Here is a 15,063-nt window from a genome sequence, read left to right as displayed (position 1 = left end):
ACCTGATTTGCCGTGTGTGAAGGTTTAATTACACAGACAGATTTCATTTGTACGGTTTATTGTTTAAGAACAAACTGCAGTGATCACACTCAGCTTCACAGAAAACAAGTTTTAATGTTTCTACATGAACGCAGGGCGTCGACGTTAAGGCGACACCTCCAACAGGAGACAAAGACGTTTAATCTGGACGATAACCCAGAGGACGCTTCAAACATTTATGAATAATATATTAACAGACAGTCTGGTGGATGAACAGGTGGAGGAGGTTTCACATGAACGCACAGAAACAAAGTTTCACAGTCGTCAAGATGTTTAACTCGACTGCTCATCAGTCTTCGTCCTCACACTCGTTGCTCGGCTGATGGACCGGGCTGTGGCTGCTGGGTTCTTCCTCACCCTGAGGAGATCCAGCAGGAGGTTCAGAGTCTTTGTGTGGAAGCTGGCTGGGCTCCTGTTGAGTGCTGCTGCTGGCTGGCTCCAGGTCTAAATCCTCCACCACCTCCTCCACCTTCGAGTCCTGATCTTTAGACTCATCCAGGACGTTTGCAGAGGAGACAGATGTGGGTTCATCTGCTGCTGACGTCTGAGAGTCTGGAGGGAGTGAGGAGGACGATCAATGAACAAGCTGTTCACGCAGGATGAGGTTTATTCTGACGGACTCGAGCCTCTCACCTGTCTGCTGCTGCTGGCGGGCGAGCTTCCTCTCCAGCGCTCGCCGTCTGTTCAGCTCCATGCGCTGACGCTGCTCCTCCGTCAGGGAGGGAGCAGCAGGGGAGGGGAAAACAGGAGAGGGGGAAGGTGGAGCAACCGGAGCCGGGGTCGAGTGGACCGGCCTTTGGAGGTCACCAGGGAAGATGGATCTGTTAAATGGATCTGGATCCCTGAAGACGTTCGGTTCTGGAGCGACCTCTTCGCCTAGTTTTAGTGAAAATCGGACTCATGCAGTTTGTTTTGTCTCAGAGACCCGAGACAAAACAAAACAAATCAAAAATAAAAACGTTTTTACTCTCAGACGTCGCTGATTCGTCAGGCGTCACAGATACAACCTTTGACCCCACATCAGGATGACTGAACATTAAAATTAATGAAGGTGAATGGACTGAACTTATAGAACCTGTCTGTCCAGAAGTGAACTGTAACCAGCAGCTGGGCTCTGAAAGCTTCACGTAACCCTGATGGAAGTTGCGGTGAATATAAGTCACATGTTCCTGAGTGCAGTAAGTTCTGGTTCTGATCTTTGGACGTCCTGAAAGTGTCCCACTGCACCGCACTGAGTAAATATTTTCTGTTACACAAAAACTGCGTCTGCACAAACTCGATAAAATGAACAGATCTGACGGAACAGGACGTTCTTTCTCGGCACAACCACAGCACAGGACCGGACCGGACAGGGACTTCCCAGAATGTATGAGCATGGTGTTGGATTAACGATTGGATTTATTAATTCATGTAATTTTCCCTCGCTCCTCCTGAGACATTAATATTGAGACAACTTTAAACTGTCTTCGACTGTCATCGTGGACAGAACTCACGGTTCTGTTCTGGCTTCGTACGTGTGTCTTTTAAAATATATTCTGAAAACCTGTAAGCTTTAATTAAAGTATTAAGTCGTACATGTGTTTTATATTTTATCAGTCAAACGTTGGTGCTAACGTTCTGCCTGGTTGTAAAACCTGTAAAATGTTGCAGCTTCATCTGATAACGGTCGTACTCGGATTGAAACACTACGCCAAGAAGTACACAGAGTACACAGAGTACTACAGAGTACTACAGAGGAATGTAGTAACAAGTATCTGAGCTGACGGTGTTTCTCTCTTACCGTCGTTCTCCACGTAATCTTCGTGTGTCAGCGGCATGTCGAGTCGTATCCGTTTGAGGCAGGTCTGCACGGAGAACGCAGATTAATACAAACACAAAATATATATATTATAGTATATTGTATATATATATATATATATACACATACACATACACACACAAACATTCAGCATCGTCTTCATCACCTGCACTTCCTTCTTGGTGCCGAGCTTCTCCACTCTGTCCATGAAGTCTTCAAACTGTAGTTTGGGAAACAGCCGGTGAGCCCAGTTCTCCATCTTCCCCATCAGCAGACGGAGGTCCTCGGCCTGACGGGACCAAACACACGCAAACATCCTGAAAACGTTGGTTAAACGTTGGCTAAACGTTGCCTAAACGTTGGCCAAACGTTCGACATGATGAGCTGCTGTCAGCGTCTCTCACCTCGTGACCTTTGCCTTTGTAACGGACGTCGTCAAACAGTGTCCGCAGAGCAGGAAGTCCTCTGTCTGAGATCAGCCTGGAGAGGACGTCACATGTCAAACACAGAGAGACAAACACACCTGTCCAGAGACAAACACACCTGTCCACAGTCAAACACAGAGAGACAAACACACCTGTCCAGAGTCAAACACACCTGTCCAGAGACAAACGCACATGTCCAGAGACAAGCGCACCTGTCCACAGTCAAACGCACCTGTCCACAGTCAAACACACCTGTCCACAGTCAAACACAGAGAGACAAACACACCTGTCCACAGTCAAACGCACCTGTCCAGAGACAAACGCACCTGTCCACAGTCAAACGGTCATGTCCACAGTCAAACGGTCATGTCCACAGTCAAACGCACCTGTCCACAGTCAAACGCACCTGTCCAGAGACAAACACACCTGTCCACAGTCAAACACACCTGTCCAGAGACAAACACGCCTGTCCACAGTCAAACACACCTGTCCACAGTCAAACACACCTGTCCACAGTCAAACGCACCCGTCCACAGTCAAACGCTCCTGTCCACAGTCAAACACACCTGTCCACAGTCAAACACACCTGTCCACAGTCACACGCTCCTGTCCCGAGACAAACACACCTGTCCACAGTCACACGCTCCTGTCCACAGTCAAACGCTCCTGTCCACAGTCACACGCACCTGTCCACAGTCAAACACACCTGTCCACACTCACACACACCTGTCCACAGTCACACGCTCCTCTCCAGCTCCAGTCGAGCTCAGTCGATTTTCAGAAAACCAAAACAGGAAACAATGAGCTGAAAGAGGCTAAACCGCTGCACAGCTGAGTCAGGTGATAATTCTTCACCGTGAACAAACTCTTCCTCATTCCTCAGAGTCACCTGGTCCATTGTTTACATAGAAATATTGATTAAGGCTGTTTTAAGGTCAGGTGTTATGGAAGCTAATGAAACCAGCTCCAGGATGTTTTCTCGTTTCTGAACCTGCAGCTCCAACTCAAAGAACACCTGAGATAAACAATGAATCCTGTACACATCCAAAGCGAGATCACGTAACATCCTGACATCAGCTGGTACCTGTTGGAGTCCAGTTTGGGTTGAGGCCTCTTCACTCCTTTCCTCTTAGCAGCAGGGACATCGGCCAGCTTGGACACGTCTCCGTCTTCGTCCTCTGTTAGAACCACAACCACATGACAACAGGACGTGTTTCTGTTCTCCTCCAGAGGACTTCCCATCATTCTTTCCAGGTATAAACTGGATTCAAATGTTGACCATCTGTCTTACACAAACATCTCCTCACCATTTGAAAAAGGGTTTCCCTCATCGTGTCCACCCTGACCCGGAGAGTGAGGCGGTGGGAGTGCAGGGAAGGCTTCATCCTCCAAGCCGTCGTAGTCCTGAAGGCCGTTTCTGTCGAACGGGTCGGACATCGTGTGGAGGTCCTGGAGGAAAAATAAAAACCTGTAACAGACGATAAACTTTAAAAACAAGTTCATGTTCATATGACTGATGTTTGACGGATTACAGAAGCAGCTGTTTGCTCATTCAGTGAAGTACAAGATGATTCTGACTTCATCTGTGTTAGTAACTATCAGAGAGGCAAAGCTCAAATTAAACTGATTAATTAAAGGCATGAAGGTCTTTACCTTGAATCCTAAAGTAACCAAACATTGTTTAAAGAAACATCCACCGATAGCATCAGAAATTTATTTAAAATCTAATATAGATGATGAAAATGTGTCTGTGTGAAGGTAAAGACCTTCGTGGTCTTTATGGATTCAGAGATGTTTAATTTGTGGAGCTCATCTTTTATTTGACTCTGAATTATTTGTGAAAGTTTCAGCCTTCAGCTGAATTTATAAAAGAGCACATGAAGGTCAAACATCTTATTTTGAAAGGGTTTCAGAGAATGCATTGGAACCAGGACAAATACTCCAGGCGTCTCCATTCAGTTACACATTTTAAAAAAAAAGGTGAGTTTTACCTTTAAAGTTTGTATATATATAAAAAAAAGCCCTTGAGCCTGCTCTGCTTTAATTATGAATGTTAATTAGTTTTTGTGAACGATGAATTAAAGAGGGAAATGATGAAACATGGCTCAATTATTTATAATTTATTTAATTAGTTTTTGTTACTTCCACACTCACACTCAGTGCACTTACGACTCCACATCAACGGTCTAAAGATGAATATTTAGCAAAAATAAAATAAAATATATGACTCATAAAACATGTTGCATCTTTAAATGTTGAACAGCATATAAAGTTATTAAAGCCGCTTCCCTTCAGTCGACTGCATCAACATTAAAAATATTTTCTGAGAGTCAGATTTAGGGATGTAACGATACACTGAACTCACGACTCGATACGAGTCACGATTTTTTGTTCACGATACGATTTTCTCACGATTTTTTTAAAATCAAAATGAGCTACAGACAAATTATGACCAAATAAAATGATCTTTTTATTTGTAGGAAAAAATCTTTCTTTACAGAAACTCTCAAACTGTCTGTCAACATGGTGCGAATCATCACGCATCTGTACCGATTTTTAAATCTTGTCACGATGCATCGTTACATCCCTAGTCAGATGAAGTGACGTCTGAAGTGTAGTTACTGACTGCAACCCCCTCACGTCACCAAAAGAAGCAAAACACCCGATATGAAACCAGTGTGTCCATTCTGGGCTCCTGTAGAAACAGACGCTCGCTCAAATGAAGCTGCCGTGACACCAGACACCGTGACATGTTAAACTTGATACAACTTTTCTCAGTTAATACTGTCAAATAATAACAATGGCTAATTTTAAAAGGAGTACCAAAAAATATATAGACGTGTCGATATTTTTGAACCTTATTCATCTTGATGAAGTGTCATAAGGTACTATATATATATATATATATATATATATATATATAATATATATATATATTATATGTGTGTGTGTGTGTGTGTGTGTGTGTGTGTGTGTGTGTGTTGTGAGTGTGAAACATATCGGCCCGATATCATGTATCATGTTCAGATAGGTCGCAGCCGCAGATGGCGGGAAAACTCAACCATGGCTAACACACACACCACACCAACACACACCAACACACACACACACACACACACACACAACAGACCGTCAGTCTCTCTGTCGTCTGTGCGGTCTGTGTCGGTCCACCGTCACTCTGACACCAGGTGAGCTGGACGGACCAGTGAAAGCGGGGCTTTCAGTCTCCGTCTGAACGTTACTTTGATGTTAGAGTAACGTCCGCAGCCGCAGTAACGCGTAACACCCGCGCTAAGCTAACTCCGAGCCGGACTTCAGTTCAGTTAGCACGGAGGCTAAAGGCTAAAGGCTAACACGTAAAGGGTCACCTGAAACACACACACAGGTACACAGGTAAACACACCGAAACACGTCTCACCTGTTGCGAGCTGTCCGGAGAAGCGACGAGCCGCGAAGCTGAGCGGCTACAAACTTCCGGTGTTTGTTTTTCAAAATAAAGTCCGACACGAAATGAGCGGAAACCGCTGATAAAAAAAAAAAAGTCTGAGCCTCTTTGTTTATTTTATCATTTTTTATTATTATAATGATGAGAGCGACTAATACAAACAGACACATCCAGTTAGACTTTAGGAACAAAGACCTTAAAAACTCTGTTCATCTCTAAATTAGTCATCAAAAATTCATTAATTAATATATATTATATTTATTTATTTTATAATGAAAATAAACAACACAGCTGATCACAGTTCAACACCAGTCCTCCCAGTCTACAGGGTCTATACACAGATCATAAAAAAATATATATGATAATACTAACACATACAATACAATATATATTATATAGATCGTAAATAGTATAAGTAGTTTCTAGTTTATAGTGTGTGTGTGGGGGGTGGGTGTGGGTGTAGACAGCAGAGTCGAGTTTAGAAAAGATAGAAATTAAAAAAACAGATGAAAGTTTCTAAATAGATAAAGTAATAAAACCAGAAATGTAAATATACAGAGCTCTTGTGATATCACTTCACCTCTTTTTAAGTCTTTAAAATGTTCAGTGGCTGTTTCCTGGTAAATGGACTGATGTATCTGTCTGAGGCTTGTTATGTATTTATTTTATTTTCTATTTATTATTTTTTATGTTTTATTGTCGGAATAAGAGTGTGCATCTTTTATCTTGACCATTTTATTTTATTTTTTAAATTATTTTTATTTCCACTGTTCTCTTAGTTTAATCTTGTAAAATGTAAAACTCAATAAAACATTTGAAGTCTTTAAAATCCGATGTTTAAGAAGCTGTAGGAACTAAATGAAGGATCAAATCTGACCAAAAAAAAATATGAAAAAGATTCACCAGAAATGTGAAGAGCAAGATGAAATTTGAAATGTTTTGAGGTTTGTTTTAAAAAGATTCACTACAATAAAAGTTCCAGGGCTTTTAATTTGAAGGTGAAAACACTGCACAGGAAACAGTGTTCCTGTGAGTTTTGTCGCAGCTCCGCCTCTTCCTGTTGAAATGAATCACTCATCAATCATCAATTAAAAACGTGTTTAATGAAGCTCATGATCACAGAGAGAACAACACTTTACCTCAGCAGCTCCTCTCTGCACAGAACACTCCAGAAACCCAAACACAAGACCAGGTTCTCAAAGGATGAAGAAAGTCAAGCTTGAACTCTTGTGACGGGTTATTTAAAACAAACAGCAGGACAGTGAAACCAACAGGAGGAGTTCTACAGCTTTAAAGTCACTGTCAGATTCATTTCTGTGTGTGTGTGTGTGTGTGTGTGTGTGTGTGTGTGTGTGTGTGTGTTTTCAGAGGCGTCCACGCAGCAGGAACATGAGGAACACCGCGCTGAGGAGGATGCAGAGCGTGCACACGGTGGGAACGACGATCTCTGTGACCATCTCCATGTGGCCGATCAGCGGATCTGAAACACACGGAGGGAAGTGTTAACGTGACGTGAGCTCAGTACCAGAGGCTCCCGCAGTTCCTCTAACGTCCACTTGAGGCTGGCTCCAGAAGTGAGTCAGTCTCCATAAGTCCCCATGTCCAAATGTCCAACTTCACAGCAGAAATAAACATGTTTACAGCCTGGTACAAAAAACAGTTTTGGTCTCTGTAGCTAATTTCCCCGTTCATGACAACTGTACTGAGGGTGAATTTATATACAACTCACCTGTTCACATTATATTAAGGCTTAAAGTTATGCAGGGTTAAGAGCGTGGACGCTTTGACTGACAGGTTTAACTTGTTTTCAGCCACAGCTCGTGGTCGTTTTAAACATTTTTGTCTTCAGACACAGGAAACATGAGAAGAAAGACACGCAACAAACATTCCAAGCTGGATTTGAACCAACAACGTTGCTGTTTGGCTCTTGTTGTCAATAATTTGACAAGTTCAAGCATTGGAAATGAATGAGGATCATACTGGGGTTCAGATGTTTTAACTCAGTGTTGGTGTGTATCCTGTCTCGTGCACTTTCTTTATTCGGCCTGTGATTTACTGAGGCTGGCAGAGATAATTATAAATCAGTAGTACAAGGTTAGGCGAGACAGACTAGGGGAGTACCATGTGGATATGAAACATAATGCTCATTACTGAGCATGTTATGATATTATCTGTATCAGGTGGGAGGTGTCCGAGACAGCCCATTTAAAAATAATGTATAAGAACCAACAGTTAGAGCTCCTCGAGGAGCCTTTTCTCTGTAACCATCTTTGTGTGTTGCACTGTTAAACTGTTAAACGCTCCTTCTTGTACAAGAATAATAAATCCAACTTAAACTTTGATACTTTGAATCCAGTCCTCCTTATTCAATTCTCGTAAAAGGGAGAAAGACACGCAACGAACATTCCCAGCTGGATTTCAACGTTGCTGTTATTTGGCATCTGCAACCACGGAGCTCTTGTTATCAATAATTTGACAAGTTCAAGCATTGGAAATGAACTCCTATTACAAAAACTGGATTATAAACCTTATAAGATATGTTCCTTTATGTAGAAAGATGTTGCCATTTATTTCTTTATCGGTTTAATCAATGTGTCGTGAAGTATAAAGTAACATAAAACGTTCAGAAACAGATCAACCTTTGTACCTAAACTTCATCATGCACTGGCCAAGCCTTTTGCCTTCCTGCATGTTCCTGACCTCCCTGGGATTTTCTTCTAGCTGGAGGGGCAAAACAAAGAAAGACCCCGTTAGAGAGCGGATCAACAAGCTGGAGACAGAATTTTCCTTTGTTTGGCCCCACCTAGCTTTCCACCGTCTACACTTCTAACCCGCTTTAATGTGTACTGACCTGCAGCCAGGAGCTGGTTACTGGAGGAGCAAGTCTCTACGGCTTTCCTCTTCCAACTCTCCACCTGCAAAGATCCGATAAACCCGTCAAACAACACGTTCTGCTCCGGGATGTTTAACGTGGAGTCTTTTTTAAGAGTTTACCTCTCTCTGATTGGGAAAGCCGTTAGAGCTGATGATGCGTTTGTAGAACTGGACAGAGGCCTTCGGGTAGCGCGGTTTGTTTTTGTTCCTGAAGTCCACGTAGTAGAGGCCGAACCTCTCGGAGAATCCTTCATCCCACTCAAAGTTGTCCAGGAAAGACCACGCGGTGTAGCCCTTCACGTTGACTCCGTCTTTGATCGCTGTGACAGAAAAACACAAAGAACGAACACGTTTCTCTCCGTTAGTCGTGTAAAATCTGAAGCAGACAGTAACGTAGTAGAGCAGAACTTCTTCTCACCTTTGAGCATTTCGTTGATGTAGTCTTTGAAGTACTTCACCCTCCAGTCATCACACAGGTCGGTGCAGAGCGTTTTCTCGGACACGCCATTCTCCGTCACGTATATCATGGGGTTCCCGTACTGGGTCTGTTACGGAGAGGCGATCACAGCATTATGTACTTATATTTACTTGTGCTATATATCTCAGACTTTCTTGGAGAGAGTTAGGAGAGAAGATGGATACTACTCTCATGTATTTTTGTTAAAACTACAGAGCTTACATACATTTATCATCTTTTGGCTGGTGGATGGTGCTACGTTAATACAACATGAACAAATTGAATTAAAGTTTAGTTACAAACAAATGTAAAAGAGAGAAAGTTTTTTGTTTTTTTTGCAGTGGCTGGTAAACATTTACAAGCCGTTATTCTTATCACAGCTGGTATCTAGACTTTCTTCAGATTTTGTTGCGTACCTTCACAAAGTTCAACAAGCGTCTGAAGCCCCAGGGAACAGAGTAGAGCCATTCCGAGCCAGGATCGGGCCATTGCGGGTCAACCAGCTCAGCAAGGTCACGATCTGCGAAGTAGCTGTCTCCGACGCCTGCTGGGTAATTCTTCGTGGTGACGTAGCGCGTAGTGAAATGTCCGAGGCCCAAAAAATCGCAGGTTCCCTTGACGTAACTCTTCTCCTGAGGCGAGAAGACGGGCAGCCGAGAAGCTCCCAGGCCCTGCTGGCCACTCTTCCTGCCTGAAGGTGAAAGTTTAACACATGTTGTAATGAAAAACGTCTGCAGACACGTGAAGGTTCATAACCAACGAGCGCTTAAACCAATGACTTCCTAAGATATCATATGAAGGGTTGTGTTTGACCGTGACGTACCGATGTAATCTTTCATAACCTGAGGGTAGTCTCCATTGAAGAGGGGAGTAGCAAACCATCCCATGTAGAACTGGATGTATCTCTCTGCTGCTTCGATGTCCCTCTGGTTGGTGATGTCCACGGGTTCCCCCCAGTCAGCCGTTAGCGAGATCCCAATCAGTCCTGGACACGCACAGAAACTTCAGCGTCTTTATTTGTGAATCTTAAGTCACAAAAAATGCCAAAATCAAATCAAAACTGTGCCGTTAGTTTCTCTTTTTACCTTTCTGTTTGCCTCGCCACTTCATGTCATACGTGTGCCAAACTTTAGCATGTGCCTGTTTCAAAGACGGGAAGATTTATTTTAAGTTTATTACAAACACACAAAGACACAATGACACCCAAGACTGATTTCTACTGTAGTCACTGATGTAACGGTAGTTTAGTTTTTAAGCAAGCACTGCCCCTACCACACAGGATGTGTCACGCTGTAGCGTGTCTTTAACGTTGTTTACATCTTAATTAATGGACTGAAGAACTTTTAACTGAGTCTTCCAGGCGCAGAGAGTCTATAAATCTGCAGAGCGATGCACCTGCGCACCCGTGGATGGATGTGCATGGACATCTGTCCTCCACCTGTGTGTGGACTGTACATGGAAAATTATAGGGGTGGCTGTTTTGATGCAAGGTGTTCAGTGACGGTGTGTTCTAGTCTATTTAAGGCTTTAGAAATGTGTCAGTCGTTTGCTCGGGGACATCTGTAGCACTGTCCAATGAAAATCAATCAACTATGTAACATCTGTAGCGTCACAAACAGGTCGCGTCTAGATAGTAAAACTAGATTCAAGGAACTCTTATGAGATTACACGTTCAAAATATTCTTCTCTCACAAAGTTTGAAGACATTAAACGTGCTTTGGCTGACTCTGGAAGGAAAACTAATTTAATACACACATTTCCCTTCAAATGTTTCCTGATTATATTGATAAAAATTGTCATTCAGGCAGCGTCACATTTCAAACAAAACGTATTTACCATTGCAGATTATCAGTTCTCGATTCTGTCTGCAGAAATCACTTGAAAATCTCTCGTCCTAAACTGATTCAGCTAATATGTTCTCTAGCTCCTTCTATCTAAATATATTTGTCATTCATGTCACGTTATAAATCTGCATGAACTCGTGTCAGGCGGAACATGAACTCAGTGTAGAGGCACTTCTTCTTCTTGAAGGTTTCTCCTTGAGCTTCTCTTTGTAAATGTAGTATATAAATATAACTACAAGGGGACGTGGTTGACCCTGTTACGGAACGACATTAAACTGAACACAATCCATCATCTCGAGTCGTACCTTGATGATGTTGTGGGCAGCTTTGTAAGCTCCCGTTCCCTTCAGCTTCAGCCCGGGTGCATGTTCTCCTGTTTCAAATCCCTCCACAGCGATGGACTGAAAACACAACAAACACTCTGTGATACAACACTCAAACATCTCTTCACACGTCAGTGAACACGCAACTTCTCGGACGTACCCAGGGATTGTTGAACGTGATCCAGTACTTCACTCTGTTTCCAAACCTTTCAAAGCACAAGCTGGCGAAGTCGTTGAAGTAGTTCACCATGCTGGCGTTCTGCCAGCCGCCGTACTTTTCCTGCAAGACCTGAAGGGGTGAAACCACGTTAGTATCCACGTGTATCGTCCAATCAGCACAGACAAAAGGTTTCGTCAGTCTGGTGCTCACCTGAGGTAAATCCCAGTGGTACAACGTAACAATGGGGGTGATCTTGTTCTCCAGCAGCATGTTAATCAGGTCATCGTAATATTTGATTCCTTTCTCGTTGATGTGTTCACCTGAAAGAGAGTTCAATATTAACCTTCATGCAATATACCATAAATATATTTACAGTTTTTATGAATTGTTAATATATTTGATCTTTAACATTTCCCAAAAAAGAGAGTTCACTTTGCAATTTCTTTCCAAAACCCAAAAGTATTGAACGAGGAAAAGCAGCAAATCCTCACGTTTAAAAATCCTGACGCAGCAAATTAAAATTTTAAATTGGTGATTTACAATTAGGACACTGACTTCAATAGCAAAATAAATAATTCAGATAAAACAATATGGTAAAGAACGACAGAGGTGAAGTATGTGCTTACTTTTCAGTCCGCTTGGTAAAATCCTCGGCCAGGAGATGGAGAAACGATAATGATTGAACTTCATGTCCTTCATCAAAGTAATGTCGTCCTTCAGAACAAACATCAGAATCATTTTGTAAATCCTTTTAGTGGTCAAGACGAAAGAGGAAAAAGATTGCTGCATCTTTACGTCTGTTTTTTTCTGTAGCCTAATATCGACAATACAGACATGAGCGTGGGATCTGCTCATCAGTAGAGAGAGAGAATAACCTTTTTAAATTCTAGTGTAAGTTGCCAGAGATACCAAAAGTTTCTAAAATGATGCATAAGACATCTAAAATATTTGCATTTGATTGAATGGCGGTTGGTGAATGGTTGGTATTTCGACTTTATCAGCTGTTATCGACCTCTTCTTTCCTGGGCAGGTGCTATGATTTCTTCGACGTCTCACCTTGAACTTGTAGTAGCCCTCACACGAGGAGTCTCCACTTTCATTTGAGAATATTTTCCCCTTTTTGTGGGCGAAGGCGTCCCAGATGCTCATTCCTTTGCCATCTGTGTTCCAAGCTCCTTCAGTCTGATAGGCAGAGCTGCCAGCTCCCCAGGAGAAACCTGCAGACGAACACAAAGCAGACGAAGTTCGACACTTTGCAGACGACTGCAGCGTTTACTTTGATGACCTCGGGGTGTCGTACCAGTCGGGAAGGTGCCGTAATAGAAAGATGTTTTTTCGTTCTTCGTCCAGTCAAAGTCGTCGTTGGCTGACGCACACAGCACCAGTGCGAGCACATAGTACGGCCTCAGGATGGACCGCTGCAGCATCGTGATCTCTGTCCTCAGTCACACCTAAAAGTACGATGAGCAGTTTTGAACCTGATCTCACAGATATTATGGTGTCAGGTGCTGATGGTGATATGCAGGCATCTCCCTCTCCTGTTAGTCTGCCCTGAGCTACATAAGTCAGACACAGATATGTAGAAGTCAAACTCACGTCAGGTGTCCGCAGGTTTGAGACTCAAACCGTCCTAACTCAACCCCCAAACCTCAGCATCATTTGTTAAATATCCAGTGAAAAAACAGCCAGTCATCATCATCATCATCATCATTTCCTCCAGCTATAAGACACACTGACACAAAACGCTATCAGAGACAGAAAGTAAGCCAACTTGTCCAGCACAGTCAGGATGAGCGACATCTCAAGTCTGTCAGCGATGCAGAAGATGAAAAGATGAATAAGTAAACGTGGATAAAAGATCTAATAAATGTGAATCCTCCTTTCCAAATGCTGTGCTGTTTCTCTCCCTACACGCGTCCCTTTGCTCAGCCCCGGCCGCCTCACTCAGAACCACATATAGATGTCTGACCTGCTCCCCGTCCTGCATTTGTCTCCGATGGAAACTGCTCCAAAGTGCAAGAAACGTCCCAAAGCTTCTGGATGTGGTTAACGCTCCCCCGGTGTCACGGGCAGGTTCGCTGCCAGCGTTACAAAAACAAAACAGAGTGAAGCATCCAGGACATTTTCTGCTATTCATCAGACCACCAGCCCCCGTCCACACACACTCTGAATACCGCCCCATTTGAAGTCAGTGAAGTGTGAGCGTGAATTTGCTGGGGCAAACAGATCTTTTGGAAAAAAGTGGAGAGTTTGTCACTGTAAGCAAAGTTAATGTCAGAGAGTCTCGTAACACTCGACCACGGCTTCATCATGTTTATTTTATAACAACAGGAAATATTCACGGAGAACAAACTGTGTGTTTATTAACAGGAAACCACCAGCAGACACCAACAGATGAACCATTCCAGAAACAAATGCAAGCACAGCGACAGTGACAGGATCCAATACAGCAGCCCTGCAAATGTGCGGTTTAAAATCTACAGTATATATAGAGATTATTTTGTTAATGAACATCAGAGAGGACTTCTGATGCCTTGTGGTAATGCTGCACTGAGCTGAAATTAAAAAATGAGACAGTATAAAGAACGGACAGTGTATCCGTGACTGAAACTCCGTGTCGGAGGCTCTGGCCGCCAAGTTTCTTCAGGATTATCGGCGGACCTGAGGTGCTCAAACACACCATCTGTCAGTCAAAGCGTCCATAACTCTGCATAACTTGAGGAGCTTGCAGCATTACGGCCTGTGATGGGTGTACCCCACCTCTTCCACAGTGACAGCTGGGATCAGCTCCAGCCCCCTGCAGAAAATAATATATGTATGTAATATAATACAAAGTAATTTAACAAATAACATTATTTCTTTTTTATTTTATCACACTGATATACTTTATTGACGTAATATTGTGAGTCTGTTACTGAAAACGTTTATTCACTGTGTGCACCCTGGAATTCATGATGGAGCCCACTGAGAAACCTTTAAATAAAAACTCAAAGAACATTTCATCAAACAGTCACACAGATATGTAAATACAGTCTCAAAGGTTTGCTGTTGAGTTTTCAAGGTTAGAAATATGCAAACTTTAAAGAATCATGATAAAAACAAAGTTAACATGGACAGCTGATGAAATAAACAAAGTTAAAGGTGCAGTGTGTAAACATGGAATATAATATTCATAAGTATGTTTTCATGGATCTATAATCACCTAAAATGAGAACCTTTTTGTTGCTTTTTAATTCTCCTTTTATATCTACAGTGAAACACTGTGTTTCTACAGACAAACTAACACTCTCCTTTACACTGGAAAGGTGGAGGTGATGTGAGGAGGTTGCAATGCAGCGATTAGTCCACTAGATGCAGCTAAATTCTACACACTGGACCTTTAACATACTGAGATGTGTGTGTCCACGGAGGCTTTTCTTTGCTTTGAAAGTTCTTGAATGTTTCTCTTAAAAAGCGACGTCACATCACAAAGATTTCAACCGATTGAGCGTTGTAATCTGCACATTCAGGTTCACGCAGACTCATAGACTGAGTCAGTGCAGCCCTCCACCCTCCTCCACCCTCCACCTGCCGCCCCCCATCCGTCAGGGTCACGACCTCCTGGGTGAATACAGTCCTGCACAAAGCATGAATGCATCCATTATCATAAAGCTGCATTGTTTACAGAGAAAAAATGCTGAATTGTTCAAAGTAAAAAG

The 15,063-nt window shown here is 42.8% G+C and overlaps 2 protein-coding genes across 3 annotated transcripts; both read right to left on the bottom strand.

The window, feature by feature from the left end:
• Positions 1 to 41: 41 nt before the first annotated feature.
• Positions 42 to 5,751, bottom strand: tipin (timeless interacting protein). 2 transcript variants are annotated; one of them, XM_027281897.1, is made up of 8 exons: positions 5,681 to 5,751; positions 3,570 to 3,711; positions 3,347 to 3,440; positions 2,242 to 2,317; positions 2,004 to 2,126; positions 1,820 to 1,883; positions 673 to 915; positions 42 to 591 (listed from the first exon to the last, which is right to left on the bottom strand). In XM_027281897.1, the coding sequence occupies exons 2-8, from the start codon at positions 3,697 to 3,699 to the stop codon at positions 329 to 331; spliced, it is 993 nt and encodes a 330-aa protein (XP_027137698.1). In that variant the 5' UTR covers positions 3,700 to 3,711; positions 5,681 to 5,751; the 3' UTR covers positions 42 to 328. The 2 variants fall into 2 exon arrangements, with proteins under 2 accessions (XP_027137698.1, XP_027137699.1); XM_027281898.1 differs by having other exon boundaries at positions 3,570 to 3,730; positions 5,681 to 5,734.
• Positions 5,752 to 6,757: 1,006 nt separating this feature from the next.
• lctla (lactase-like a) lies at positions 6,758 to 13,430 on the bottom strand. Its single transcript, XM_019276168.2, has 14 exons — positions 13,335 to 13,430; positions 12,666 to 12,816; positions 12,422 to 12,582; positions 11,992 to 12,079; positions 11,576 to 11,685; positions 11,366 to 11,494; positions 11,188 to 11,283; positions 10,124 to 10,178; positions 9,862 to 10,023; positions 9,455 to 9,729; positions 9,000 to 9,126; positions 8,702 to 8,901; positions 8,559 to 8,622; positions 6,758 to 7,187 (listed from the first exon to the last, which is right to left on the bottom strand). Exons 2-14 carry the CDS (start codon positions 12,790 to 12,792, stop codon positions 7,072 to 7,074), a joined length of 1,710 nt encoding a protein of 569 aa, XP_019131713.1. The 5' UTR covers positions 12,793 to 12,816; positions 13,335 to 13,430; the 3' UTR covers positions 6,758 to 7,071.
• Between the last annotated feature and the right edge of the window lie 1,633 nt (positions 13,431 to 15,063).

This window comes from Larimichthys crocea, chromosome VIII (genome assembly GCF_000972845.2).
Source record: "Larimichthys crocea isolate SSNF chromosome VIII, L_crocea_2.0, whole genome shotgun sequence".
NCBI lineage: Eukaryota > Metazoa > Chordata > Actinopteri > Sciaenidae > Larimichthys > Larimichthys crocea.
Note: the sequence above shows the minus strand (reverse complement) of the source record. Positions and strands in the feature narration are given on the sequence as shown.

Bases quoted from the DNA above. Each gene is read 5' to 3' on its own strand.
- lctla (XM_019276168.2), bottom strand. From the start codon at position 12,792: ATGCTGCAGCGGTCCATCCTGAGGCCGTACTATGTGCTCGCACTGGTG. The intron at 9,127-9,454 runs GTACGCAACAAA...TCTCCGTAACAG, and splicing joins GCTTGTTGAACTTTGTGAAG to ACCCAGTACGGGAACCCCAT. The intron at 8,623-8,701 runs GTAAACTCTTAA...GGATCTTTGCAG, and splicing joins GCTTTCCCAATCAGAGAGAG to GTGGAGAGTTGGAAGAGGAA.
- tipin (XM_027281897.1), bottom strand. From the start codon at position 3,699: ATGTCCGACCCGTTCGACAGAAACGGCCTTCAGGACTACGACGGCTTG. The intron at 916-1,819 runs GTAAGAGAGAAA...CACTAAAACTAG, and splicing joins AGATTACGTGGAGAACGACG to GCGAAGAGGTCGCTCCAGAA. The intron at 592-672 runs GTGAGAGGCTCG...CACTCCCTCCAG, and splicing joins CCGCCAGCAGCAGCAGACAG to ACTCTCAGACGTCAGCAGCA.